We start from the raw sequence: 12,509 nt of genomic DNA on the forward strand, positions 1-12,509 counted from the left end.
GTTAATGAACAGCCAACTGTCTCAACACAAACCTTATCTAGTCACCCATATTATCTGCCTCATGGTGATGCACCACATTTACCCAAATCAGACGATGAATCTAAGTAGTTTAAGTGCAAATGTTTACTAGTACAGAGCACTGGCAATCTTCCCAATCTCATTCTGCTCAGATCACTGTATCCATTAGTTTGTAGGGTTATTGCAGAGCAAAAAAAAAGGTGGATTCCCTTGTGAAAGCCTTTACCCTCAGGTTCAATTAGTAAGCAGCTAACTAGTTAACTTTTACTCCACTGAGTAAATGAGATACTATTCTGATTGGCAAAACAAGAGCCTTGAAGCTGACAGATGCCAAAGGATTTTCTCAGACTGTTTACGTACCTGCAGTTTTAGAAATAAAGCACAGCAATCCAAGTGTTCAGGGTGCCTAAAATCAGGATTACACTTCTTGTGTGGCACTTATACAAAACCCATTAAATCAAGGAAGCAGGATGACCTACTTCACTCCGATTTTATGGATTTCAAGGTTTGGACAAGCAGGTTGGTAGGCTGAGGTGATGTGCTCCTTCTGCTACTTACGTAGAGCTTCATTGGCTTCAGACTTGACGTGGTCTTCAGGTGTTCAATCTTATCTCAGAAAATCCTCTTCCAGTCTGAGCAGTCACAAGATCACAAGACAAAGGAGAAGTAGGCCATTCGGCCCATAGAGTCTGCTCCACCACTCCACTATGAACTAAACTATTCTCCCATCTAGTTCCAATTTCTGGCTTTTCCCCCACATCCCTTGATACCCTGACTAATTAGAAACCTATCAATCTCCTCCTTAAACAACCTCAATGATTGGGCCTCCACAGCTGCATGTGGCAACGAATTCCATAAATCCACGACCCTCTGGCTAAAAAAAATTCTCCTCATCTGTTTTAAATGGGTACCCTCTAATTCTAAGACTGTGACCTCTTGTCCTGGACTCACCCACCAAGGGAAACAGCCTTTCCACATCTACTCTGTCCAACCCTTTCAACATTCGAAATGTTTCCATGAGATCCCCTCTCATTTTTCTACACTCTAATGAATACAATGCAAGAGCCGACAAACGCTCCTCATATGTTAGTCCCTGCATTCCAGGAATCATCCTAGTGAATCTTCTCTAAACTGTCTCCAACATCAGCACATCTTTTCTAAGATAGGGGATTTCCAGGAATCAGTGGGAATGTTGCATTCCCCCCCCCCCCCCCCCCCAAAAAGGCCTCTGTGAACACATTCTTGAATTTGGCAACTTCTCTTTCAGGAGTCTGTTTTTCAGCACGTGGATCAAGTAACCAACTATAAGATTCTCAGTGAGATGGATAAGTAAAAGGAATTTAATTTTCAGTCTTACAGCACTCAGTTATAACTGGATTCTGCAACTTACACATCTCATGTACATTATAAATCTACTTATAACATACCTTGATACTGAGACAGTTTGTCAAACTAGCCAGCCAAAAACAAGTGAACTGCTTTGCATCTACGCACAACCTCAACTTGGTGCTAATCTCTGGGAGGAAAAATGGCTATTTATTCACACTGTTTCAATGCCGTTTCGCTGTTACACCTACCACTCTATGGGATACAATAACCAGTTATCAACCTACATTCATGTAATTACCGGAAGTTTTAGGATGCATATACTGTAGCACCAGCACCTATTGGCCCATCTTTCATTTCTCTCATCAAATGTTAATGAAATCAAATTGTTAATGGTTCAGGTCTTGTTCCTGGAACTGAATGGCCAAGCCTTTCAACTCTTTTGCCACCTACCTTTACATTTTAACCCAAAACTTTGCTCCTGAACCCTTAACTACTAGAAGTCTGCTTCTATCTAACTGGCTCCATCCTTACACATCTTGATGCATAATTGTCAATTCACCCTTTAATTTGCATTTTAAAGAGGGGAGTTTTAAAAGACCACATTTCCTTTACCTTCCAGCAATTAAGCATGGAATCTTCTCTAGAGATCTTTAATATCCTGCTGTTGAATAATCCATATCTGTAATGAGAGTTGTAAGAGACATGGAAGCATTGCAGACTGCTGTCATCAGAGAAGACAAATGAGATTGTTAGTTGCAGATTGTCTAAAGTAGAGGCAGATATGGAAAAGGAATTATAGTGTGTCTGAGAGATTGGGATCTCAAATCTTAATAGTTTGGTTTGAACTGAGATATTGACAAGAAATATGGAGTAATCTAGTCATACAGTTAACATTTCAAAAGCTGTTTGCAAAACAAAACTTTTCCCAGGTTTTAACACGGTGAACAAACTTACTTATACAGTAGCTGATGAACAAAAGATAGTTGATAATGATGGAATATGACAGTTATTTGCATAGGATTCATTGCCCATCAGCTACGATGAAAAATTTTGTTAACAAAATGGTTTGAAGGTACATTTAGAATTATAGAACAAATTAAAGTTTTAAAAGGTGACAATGCAGCATCCTTCTAACTGTCAAGTTCAAATGACAGACAACTTCACCACTAGTTTTCCATCTTCTATTCAGGCTCCCCCCACTATTCGAAGGTAGAGCGTTCCTATGAAATGGTTTGTAAGCCAGAATGTTGTAAAGTGAAGAAGCAATTACCATTTATTTATATTGGAAAAATTTGTGAGCGTTCACAGACCCAAAAAATAACCTACCAAATCATGCCAAATAACACATAAAACCTAAAATAACAGTAACATATTCCAAGATGGCGGTGCGACGCAGCTTGCAACGGCCACTCCGGAGCTAATTACCTGTTATTTGTGAAGTGGGGTGCCGTGCGCAATCATAATCAATTGAAAACGGACATGGGAGCACGGAGGAACATCAGGAAATCTCCAGGAAGACCTTCTTCATTGCTGCTGTGAGGTCCAGGACTCTGCTGGGAAGAACAGGCCACCAGTCCTCAGGGTCGCATTGCCGATGGCCGTTGGCAGGGCCGCCTTAATACGCTCGGCAGAGGATGGTGCTCAGAGAAGCTGTGCCGGAGAGGACGGTCGTCAGCTCGGAGGTACGACGGACTCGGAGTCCGCTGCGGTCAGGTCACTTTCAGTGTGTGGTGCGTCTGCGAGGCTGAGTCGGGCGGCACCGTGGAAGTCCATAGCGGGGGTATTCCCTTCTGCCGCCGGCATGGGATGGCAAGTCTGTCGGGACCCTAGGGACTTGTGGAAACTGTGTGGTGATTTCTTTTGAACTTATAGTCTTTTAATATCTTTGGACTATTTTTACTGTGCCCATGGTCTGTTTTTTTTTTAAAATCAATTATGCTATTGTTTGCACTGTTGTAACTATGTGGTTTGTGCAGGTCTTGTAGCTTTAGTTTTTGGTCTTGTTTTGTCTGGTGGATTTGGAGCTCCTTTCCGGGGAACGCGCTAAGACTGTAGCGTGATATTAATACGCAGCAGCCTCTCCGGACTCTGGATTGGGGATTGCCAAACATTATGTGGATTTTCTGTTGTAGTCTGTTTTGTCATATGCTTTTGTGATATCATTCTGGAGGAATGCTGTCTCATTTTTTTAAAAACTGCATTACATTTGTGGTTTCTAAATGACAAATAAACTGAATCTGAACATATAGTAAAAGCAGGAATGATTTGATAAATACACAGCCTATATAATGTAGGAATAGTTTTCTGCAATTATTGCAGCACTGTCCACCGCAGCGAAAATCTCACGCAAGCGCTCTCAGCAGCACTCCCGGCAGAAGCACTCTTTCCAGTAACCTTTAAGCTACGAAGCTACCAAAGAACACATAAAAATAATACACAGCCTATATAAAGTAGAAATAATGTATGTACAGTGTAGTTTCACTTACCGGAATCAGAAAGACAGTGAGCATACTGATGGTGTGTTAGGCTGAGTCGGAGGTTGGGGTGGTGGGAGGTAGAGGAGACTGGGGTGTCAACTCATCGTCGTCTGTTTCCATCAGGGCAGGCAGGTCACCTTCTTCTATGTCTACCTGCCTCGATGTTGAAGGTCGAGGTTCGTCGTCTGCTGTGACCGATGTGGAAGGCTTGAAAAACTACAGTATGCTTGACTGCTTGGCCTCGCGCATTTTTCTATCATAGTTCTTTGTAAGCACTCAAAGCATCTTGCAAATATGCCCTAAACCTATGCACCCTTTCAAAATTAAAGTCATACTTTTCTGCAATCGTTGCAGCGTTTTCAATCGCAGCGAAAATCTCACGCAATTGCTTCCCGTTCAGTTCCTGGATGACTTCACTTTCAGGCTGTTCGCTACTGCGTTCGGCTTCAATTGTTATCCTTTCCACTTCATCAGCTCTTGGTCATGGGATGCGAAAACCTCTTCAACATCATCTTCGTCAACTTCCACAAACCCTTAGCCAAACTCACTATGTCCTTACTTCGTTCACCACAATTGAAACGCTTTATTATGTCTCGTTTCACGCTAAGTATAACGCCCTTACGCGCTCTTTTAGGCTTTTCCGATATCTTAGAGCTCATCTTGCTAACGGATGCACAAAATAACTCGACATGAAGCACAGATGTTCACGGGCACATGTTTAAGCAACGCCGGCTAGAATGCAGTTCCAGGCGAGGAGCTTGGCTGCTTGGCGCACGCACTGCCTTTTTTCGTAACAGTGAAAACACCTTCTGTTAGTGAAAACAGCTAACTAATGTAGGTCTTTCGTAACAGCGAGCTGTCGTAAAGCAAACGTTCGAAAAGAGGGGGACACCTGTACTTAAGTATAAGAGATAGAGGAACACACACAAAACACTGGAGGAATTCAGCAGATCAGGCAGCATCTATGCAAAATAAACAGTTGATGTGTGTGTTCCACAAGCATAAACTCGTATAATTTTGCACAATGTACCCCTTTAGTACCCCTTCACTTGTTTGGTGACAATATTTAACCTTCGGAGTCTGAATATCCTCATGGTCACAACAAAAGATACCACAATAAAAAGTTAGGTTTAAGCAGAATGCCCATAGTGTGAGTGGACCAAGTCAGAGTGGGGAACTAGGGTCTTGGCACTGAAGGCTTCAATGAGAGAAGCAGAGGCTAGGTTGAGTTTTGGCAAGATTTTGTTTATCAGTGCCTAGCTAGAGTAGCAAGAATGGATCCCAGAAAAGTGTTGTGTCTTGTTGAAATATGTGAAAAATCTGACAGATCTTTAGTCTCCCTGATTAGTAAATCTGCAAGAAATGCATCTGAGAGCAGCTTCTTACAGAAGCTGTTAGGGAACTGAAGGTGGACTAGTGGATCATTCGGGAGAATGAGGAGTTCATAGATAGGAGCTAGAGGATGGCAATCACACCAAAGTTGCAGGAAGCAGGTAGCTGTCATGAGAGGAAAAGGGACCAGCCAGACAGTGAGAAGTACTGTCTACCAGGAGAACAACCTACCAGGGGAAAACTACAGTGACCAGATCTCTGACAGAGTCAGGCTCTGTGCTTAGAAGGGAAGAGAAGAGAAGGAGAGAGGAGAGCAGAGCTGTGGTGTTAAGGGATTCAATAGTTTAGGGAACATAGAGGATATTCTGTAGACATGATAGATGGATGATATGTTGGTTCTCAGATTCCAGGGTCAGGGATGTCTCAGTCCAGATGATTCTTAAGAGTGAGGGTCATCAGCCTTAAGGCATGGTACATACTGGTATCAATTACATAAGTAGGAAAAGGGATGTGGTCCTGAAGAGTGAATACAGTGGAAGGGTGGATTAGTAAGTTTGCAAATGACATGAAGGTGGTGGTGTTGTGCATAGTGTAGAAGGTTGTCTTAGGTTACAACAAAACACTGATAAGATGTAAAACTGGGCTGAGGAGTGGCAGATGGAGTTCAATCTGGAAAAGTGTGAAATGATTCACCTTGGAAGGTTGAACACAAAGGCAAAGTACATGGTTAATAACACAATTCTTAGCAGATTCTTATCTTGGGGCCCACATCCATAGTTTCCTCAAAGTTGCCATGCAAGTTGATAGGGTGGCGAGAAGGCGTATGGCGTGTTTGGCTTCATTAGTCAGAGGATTGAGTTCAAAAACCATGAGGTAATACTACAGCTGCGGCCAGGGCTGGTAGTGGAGGAAGAGGCTTAAATAGGAACATGGATGAAAGAAAAAATGGAGGGCTCTGCAGGAGGGAAGTATTAGATTCATTTTGGAGTAAGTTAAAAGGTCAGCACAACATTGTGGACCAAAGGGCCTGTATTGTGCTGTACTGTTCTATGATTTAGCAAACAGCACAGAATAATAATTCAGTCACACTGTGTTCAGATGACTGCTATGTTCGCTCTCCCATGATAAACAAGATTTTTTTAAACTGATGCCAGAAAAATCCACTGGGTTTTCAACTGTGGTAATGGAACATGGCCAAACAATGTCCAGGATTAAGTTACCTAGCCACAAAAGTTACTTCTAACACTAATTATTCAACTCAACTAGAACAAATAATAAGAGTTGCCTGACAGAATTCACTATAGTTTCAAAAAGCCCAACAAGTACACTATGTGAGATTATCAGCTTCATCACATTGGTGTAAATACAAAAAAACCTATTCAACTACGGTAAGTATATATTTAAGCATGCAATTCTAAGAACAGTTCTAAACAAAAAGTTAGATTGAGGAAGTCTGCTGAGGATAAAGTAACAAAGAATGATGTCAGATATAGTTGTGGGCTTTCAGAATTATTCTATGTAGAAGAAACATTTAACAAGGGAAATACTGGGCCTATCCAGGATTTGTAAAATGATAGGTAAACATTGTTGGACAAGAAACACAGGCAAGAGATCTAAGGGACACAACTATGTTTTTTATGAAACACCCTGGTTTCCTTGGCTGCACGTCTACAGAAGATAACCTCCAGCTCTGCCAAACTCCTGAGATTAAGGTGTGCTTGATCCCACCCCAAACCTCTGTTTGAGTGTCTGCTGTGTCATTTGCTACCCTGTTACAAATTAATGCCACAAAGTAACAGACAGTACACTGCATACAATTAAAGGAATTATATTTAGGAATCTTAACTGAAGGGTTAGTAAAGAATAAAAAGAAAAGGGCCTATTCTAATTAAACAGTCCAGGCTCTTGATACCCAGAGCCTGGACTGACACCAACATACTGCCCTCTACTGTGTGTGATTGTCTTGTTTATTATTTATTGTAAAGCTTGCACTGTTTTGTGAACTTTATACAGTCCTGGGTAGGTCTGTCGTGTAGTTTTTTTCCTGTGTTGTTTTTACGTAGTTCAGTGTAGTTTTTGTACTGTTTCATGTAGCACCATAGTCCTGAAAAACGCTGTCTCGTTTTTACTGTGTACTGTACCAGCAGTTATGGTCGAAATGACAAATAAAAGTGACTTGACTGTCAGATGTGCACAAGTTGGAGTTCATCTTGAACTTCTGTCATTCACGCGCTGGGCCCTCAGTCCACATAAACGCACAGACCACCTTCCGAACGTCGCTCGCAATCCATCTCAAACAAATGGGTCTCCCACCGATTGTATGCTACGACCAGTTCCCCCCAGTGTCTTCTCATCTCCTCTTGAACCAAAAAAACCTCAAGCCCAGCCTTATTGCCCCTCACCAAGAAATCCTCCCACTAATTGGATGGCACATATTCCACATCATCCCTCATCTTCAAAACAATAACCCAAACAGGCTGAAAGCAGAATAGCAGCTTAGAGCTGCTAAATGAAATACCTACAGCATAACAATAAAGTAGTGAACCGGGGCATTACATTTATATATAAACACACTTATAGAATGAAGATAACTTGTACATCATTAATAGCACGGTGCAAAAAGCTGAACAGACATTTTGTCAAGTCTGCCATGAATAACAAATGCAAGGACTCAGGCAACTTAAATACCTAAACAAGTTCACACAAACTGCACTGCACATGCTGTGGTCAAATCAAGACGTACAAACAAGCTGGATGAACTCAGCAGGTTGGGCAGCATCCATTGAAAGAAGCAGTCAACGTTTTGGGTCAAGACCCTTCGTCAGGACTAAAGGGGGGGCAGGGGCCCTGTAAAGAAGGTGGGGGGAGGGTGGAAAACCAATCAGAGGAAAGATCAAGGGGTGGGGGAGGGGATAGGCAGGAGAGGTGAAGAAGGAATGGAAGGGGAAAGCACTATGGGTAGTAGAAGAAGGCAGAGTCATGAGAGGTGATAGGCAGCTAGAAGAGGAGACAGAGTGAAGGTGGGATGGGGGAATGGAATTACCGGAAGTTGGAGAATTCGATGTTCATACCAAGGGGCTGGAGACTACATTCTCCAGCCCCTTGGTATGAACATCGAATTCTCCAACTTCCGGTAATTCCCTCCCTCTCCCTTCCCCCATCCCACCTTCACTCATTGATTCCCACATTTTGTTCAACCAGACTGAATATTTGCATGTACCAGCATGGACATGGCCCTTTAAGTCAGATACCTGTGGCTCGCGGAACCACTGTGGATAACACTTTCAAGAAGGATACTTCAAGAATTAAATATCAAATAGGAACCCTTCTATTGGTCTGGTATTTCTATAAAACTTCATTCTTCACAGAACAAGGCTTGAAGTGAACATATCTTGTCAGTTTTGAACAAAACAGCAACAAGGTTCTCTTCAAACAATCCTTCCATTGTCAGACATACTCAACCATGTTGAAGTTGCACAAATTTTATTCCAAGTAAAATTTGGGCAGTTGGAAAACTCGGTTCAGAAGTCGCAAGATGGCCACAATTTTGTTTTATTAAAATAGCATTGCCTTGATTGCAAAACTTTTGTGAATCACTACAACCAGTCAGCATTATAGAATAAAACATTGTTTTTTTCCCTTGACATGTACATGTTATCCAGAATAGTGTGTAGCAACCAGGCACAGTTTTACTTACATAATTGGAAATGAGATAATCCTAAAATATGCTCTTTAACACATTTAATCCACCTCCAAGAAATTATAATAATTCACTGCAAATTCCATAAAATACAGTACTAATGAAAATTAATCATGACCATACAACTTGCAAATGAAGCATGTTGGATCTTGGTATACTTTCACTGAAAACTACCTTTAGTATATTCAAAGAATATGCTTCCACCTCCCCAGCAGACAGAGTGCCAGTGGGCCGCCTAATAGATGTACCTTTTATTCAATGCAATAGTCACTGGGGCATCAATCACTTTCATATCCATGGTACATATGGTCCACACCTCATCTCCAGCTTAAATACGAGACATTTTCTTTTAGACTATCACCTCTCAAGCTAAATTCATCCTACTGAGAAAATATCCTCTCTGTACTTCGCCTGAGCCCCTTGCATCTTACAATTTAACCTTTCTTCTGAACTCCAGTGGATACTTTTCCAGAAACTGAACCAAAACAGCAGCTAAGCCCGTCATAACAACAGAACAATACACCACATTTCCTTACAATGTACCACGGCACCACAGTAACAACGCTATTACAGCTCGGGGAATTAGAGTTCAATCCCGGCATCCTCTGTCTTCCCCGTGAAAGCTGTGGGTTTCCTGTGGGTGCTCCGGTTTCCTCAACAATTAGCAGGTTAAAGAAAACTGTCCAGTGATTAGGGTGGGGTTAAATTGGTGGGTTGCTGGCAGTGTGCCTCCAAGGGCCTATTCCATGTTGCATCTTTAAATAAATACATGGAACCTATTTTAGCTCATCAGCTCTGTACTAGTTTACAGATCTCATTACTTGTAATCTACCCCCACATTGCCACTCAATCACTTTTTTCAAGTATGTAACCTGGTTTTGGAAAAAGTCTGCCTTCCAGCAACCAATTAGTTTTAACTCCCAATTTTAATTTCTCAGCATTGACATCCCAGACACCAAGAAAACTGAAGGAATTCAGGTTCTCACATTCAAATCACCTCCTGCTTGCTCAAACATCAATAAACAAATAAGCTAACAAGGATGAATTCAGAGCAAGAAACAACGCATCTGTATTCAAGCTCACATCAAGCCTCATTGGGGAGAGATGCAAACTACAGAAGATCACAAGTATCAGTTAAATCACCTGTAATCCACTCATCTGCCCTCTGGGTCCAGTTTACGAGAACACAATCAGTACCAGCACAAAGAGCACAGCACAGCTAAAAAAGAACGATGCAAGAAAACTACAGAAAGAAAGCATGATATAATCGATCTTAAGACTGCCTGCTGGCAAAGCATCAATAATGCCTTAGTGGGACCACCATGGCAAAACTGTGGAACGAAACCACCCAAACTTATGGGAGGCATAAACGCCAAAGTTGGGGGGGGGGTGTGGGGAGAGACAGAAAAAAAACCGAAGGAGCAAGGGGACGGTACCCAAATATAGAGTAGGTGTCCTGCGGTAGTGTAAGCTACGACTTCAACTTGGGATCATCACACGGGAACACTTCAGTAGTATCGGCACAGCACAAGGCCCGTGGTACTCACCGGGCGGCTAGGGTACACACACGCCAGGTGGCTCTTGAGGCGTCCCACGGTCCAATCGAGGAAACAACGCACCGTCTGGTCATCGTACTTCTGGTTCGGCGTTCTAATCACTAGAGTCACCGGGCTGTCGGCCACACTCGGATCCATGGGCATACTCCCCAACAGCGCGCGGCGCTGGCGGCGGCCTGAGCCTCACTAAGGCCGATCAGCGGCCCTTCCGCCCCATGGCTCCGCTCCTAGCTACCCCTTTTACATGGCAGCGGGCGCAAGCCCAAGACCTCGCTCTCTGCCACTAGTCAAGCTCACCCCACCCGGCTCTGTCTCTCTGCCGCTCCCGTCTCCACGGTGACGAGCGTCGGCGCTCGCGCGCACTCTTCTTCCCCACCTAGGGCACGCGCAGTTGCGTGCACGCCTCTACGCAAGTTACTTTCCCCCTGGTGACGTCACAACAACAGTCAGCTGACTCGCAGAGTAATCGTGACGCTAGCGAGTAGCTCACGTGACGGCAATCTCTGTGACTTTTTATCGCAAGACAGACGGTTAACTGGGTGCCCTCTTCTCGCTGACCACTAATTTTTTCGGGATTGGCCAACAACTTTCTTCTGCATCAGCTGCGAACTCTTGCTCTTCTTGTCCAAGCTTCTCAGTCTAGTATCCTATAAAGCGGAACAGAAGCGGGGATGTTTCCTCCGTCTGCGGTGTGTGGACTAGATGTCACAGGTTAAAATTGCTGATTGGTCAGTCATTCACTCTGAAGGGGGAAAGGAGGGTAGAAATGCTTACAATAAGAAAAGCAGGAGAATTAACTCCAGTATCAAGGACCGCAACTCATCTCACACGCAAGAGATTTGTGAAACTTGTAGAAACTGCTAACGGATGACAAAACAATAAAAAAGAAAGAAGATAAAACAATAAAAAAGAAAGAGGATAGAGTATGACAGGAAACGAGCAAATGATATAAAACCAGTAATAGCATCTACAAGTATAGAAAGGAAGAGAAGTAGAGGCACGGTTTCAGATTAAGAAATCAGATAAGAATCAGGTTCATTACTGTCTCATGACATAAAATTTGTTTTGCAGCAGCAGTACAGTGTAAAGACAAAATTACTATAAAATTTGTAATTAAATAAATAGTGCAAATAAGAAAGGAATAAGGTGTTCATGGGCTTTTGGGCCGTTCAGAAATCTAATGATGGAGAGGAAGAAGCTGTTTCTGAATGATTGGTTGTTGTTTTTCAGGCTCCTATACCTCCTCCCTGATGGTTGTAATGAGAAGAAAGCGTGGTCTGAGTGGTGAGGATCTTAAATAATGATGTTGCCTCTCATAAGGCATTGCCTCCTGAAGATATCCTCGATGGTGGGCAGGTTTGTGCCCATGGCTAGGTCTACAACAGCCTGCAGCCAATACCAGTCAGTAAGGCAACCAGTTAAAATGCTCTTCACTATGCATTTGTGACATACCAAATCTCCTCAAAATCTCTTTTTTTGTAATTTATTTTTTATTGAAGTTCATCATCAAACATTTCCATAAGATGTATTTCAGATATTGTATATATATATCATATAGTCATATTTGCCACAAATCTCCACATAATATTTATCTGAGGTATACACTTATAGAAAAGAAAGGAAAGAAAAAACAAGCAAAATGAGAAAACTATGTACAAGCAGGGAGTGCAAATCTCCTCAGACTCTTAACAAAGTAGAGTATTTGATGTGCCTTCTTTGTGATTACAATCAATGTGTTGAGCTCAAGACAGATCCTCCGAGATGATGACACCAAGAAACCTGAAGCTGTTTACCGTTTCCACTGCTGATCCTTCAATGAGGACTGTTGCATTTTCTCACAACTTCCTCTTTCTAAAGTCCACTATCTGTTCCTTGGTCTTGCCACACTGAGTGTGTGGTTGTTGTTGAGACACTACTCAACCAGCTGATCTGTATCATCTTGTATGCTGCCTCGTTGCCCTGTGAGATTTTATCAAAAGCAGTGAATTTGTAGATGGTGGTTAAGCTGTGTTTGGTCACACAGTCATGAGTGTAGAGCAGTAGACTAAGCATGCATCCTTGAGGAGTGCCTGTGTTGATTGTCAAAATGGAGGAGAT

General features: G+C 42.5%; 1 protein-coding gene across 1 annotated transcript in view; it reads right to left on the bottom strand.

Moving 5' to 3' along the window:
* Positions 1 to 10,832, bottom strand: part of herpud2 (HERPUD family member 2) — a 50,447-nt gene extending 39,615 nt beyond the window's left edge. The window contains exon 1 of the mRNA XM_073049995.1: positions 10,404 to 10,832. Within this exon, the coding sequence (XP_072906096.1) occupies positions 10,404 to 10,556 (153 nt within the window). The 5' untranslated portion in view covers positions 10,557 to 10,832. The remainder of the gene's footprint in view (positions 1 to 10,403) is intronic.
* Between the last annotated feature and the right edge of the window lie 1,677 nt (positions 10,833 to 12,509).

This window comes from Hemitrygon akajei, chromosome 1 (genome assembly GCF_048418815.1).
Source record: "Hemitrygon akajei chromosome 1, sHemAka1.3, whole genome shotgun sequence".
NCBI lineage: Eukaryota > Metazoa > Chordata > Chondrichthyes > Myliobatiformes > Dasyatidae > Hemitrygon > Hemitrygon akajei.